The sequence below is a fragment of the Rhagoletis pomonella genome, unplaced genomic scaffold (genome assembly GCF_013731165.1).
Source record: "Rhagoletis pomonella isolate Grant_MI unplaced genomic scaffold, Rhpom_1.0 Rhpom_scaffold_12006, whole genome shotgun sequence".
Classification (NCBI taxonomy): Eukaryota; Metazoa; Arthropoda; class Insecta; order Diptera; family Tephritidae; genus Rhagoletis; species Rhagoletis pomonella.
Window position 1 is genome coordinate 1 of NW_023470535.1, and position 1,726 is coordinate 1,726.

The 1,726-nt window shown below is 35.9% G+C and overlaps 1 protein-coding gene across 1 annotated transcript; it reads right to left on the reverse strand.

The window, feature by feature from the left end:
• Nucleotides 1-166: 166 nt before the first annotated feature.
• On the reverse strand, nucleotides 167-591 carry LOC118756754. Its single transcript, XM_036491498.1, has 2 exons — nucleotides 418-591; nucleotides 167-343 (listed from the first exon to the last, which is right to left on the reverse strand). The coding sequence occupies exons 1-2, from the start codon at nucleotides 589-591 to the stop codon at nucleotides 167-169; spliced, it is 351 nt and encodes a 116-aa protein (XP_036347391.1).
• Between the last annotated feature and the right edge of the window lie 1,135 nt (nucleotides 592-1,726).

Sequence of the window (1,726 nt, forward strand, 5' to 3'; positions counted from 1 at the left end):
TTTTTTTTTTTCTGCTTCTTTTGATCAAATTTAGTAAATGCGTGAATTACATAAGAGTGCGGAAGAAAACTAAGGTTACCCAAATACTATTTGAGCCTCATTTCCATCCATTCTTACTGACTTATCAAAAAGTGAAAGTGTTTATTGATTGCAATTTAAAATTTATTTATTTGCCATAAACAACAGCGGTAACATTTAGACCAATGCTGGTGGATGTACGCAATTGTATAGAGGCATAAGTCCAACCTGGTCCACCCCAAACTAAGGTATTTGTTGGTCCTGTACTATTTTGGAATTGATCTAGCACGTAGATTGCACTAATTATTTTGCTATTGCTTTGGTTCTGTAAATAGAAAATAAAAGAAAAGAATAAACGAATTTTGAGCTTCATAAAAATGTTAATTTATAATTACTTACCGACGCTGGTAAATCGAAGTAAACGGTCTGCGCCTTATTTGCTATAGCTGGGTAAAGCAGCCTCTGTTGGATTATAACTGAATCGGTTTCATTCCTTACACCCCACGTTGAGCTTGCCGCAAAAGTGGCAACGACGATGCCACAAAATCCGAGAATAAGCAGAGCAACTTTCATTATGTTCGAGGTATAATTCGCGCCAACTGCTTTTAGCAAATACTGATGACTTTGTCGACGCGTTTCTACATTTTATACTTTTTTCACAAGGTTGATTGTTTTTATCAAACTTAGTACATAAGTGCCTTCGATTGATTTGTGAAATGGCTAGCTAAGCTTATTTAAATTTTATTGAATTGATAAGAATTTAACAGTGACGAAAAAGAACACTTGGTAACAAAAGCAAAGAAAGTTTTCCTTCTCAGTTAAAAAAAAAAAAAAGAATATTCAATAGAAGATTTTCTCCAGGGTCTGTCCACATGCAAACAAAAAAAAAAAAGTTTGGAAGAACTTATGCGTTGAACATTTTCGTCCTGGCGCATCCTAAAAACAGCCATACATGCAACAAATAATCGAAAATGTATTTTTGAGAGCTACACACCTCTTTCAGGTCATGGAAAAATTTATTGAAGATTGCAGATGAGTAGGAATTGAAATTGAAGTGGATAATCTACGTCGACGGAATACTAAATAAATACAAAGGGTGGCGCAATGGCATATTTTCTTTAATTATGAATGTATTTATAAATTATTCAGTAAAGGTTGGCAAATGAGCTAGTTATCTTAAAAATTGTATGTGCGATTTTCAGTTTGGCCACCCTTGGCCTGAATTATTGGCCTCACACAGCCATTCAAGTCAAAAAATAAAAAAAGGTCCATCACGTAAATTTTGCGAAAGAATTAAGCTCTGAACACATTGAAAACGACGAGCTACCGACCACACCTTCCAATTTGTCATCTTTATTATCTAAGCGCTTTGTCGATGGCAACATGATTTCTTTGAACGCGGCAGCGACATGATCAATTTGTATGAGTTTGACATAAAAGAAGAGGAAGAACCTTATCTGTCGCCAGAAAAATAGAAATAGATCTAATCTGGCCACAACCACAGCCGTCGCGTAGCCCGGTCGTCGCCAAAATAATTATCTACATAAGAGTACGTGTTAAAATAATTTGACAGCTGTGGTTTGTAGCTCGTCGTTTTCACTGTGTTCGGGCTATTACTGTTTTTTTTCGCACAGTGCCCCAACTCTAAGTAAAGAAAGAGAAGCGCGCTTACACCAAACTATTAAGGTGAAGAACCGAATAGAAATCA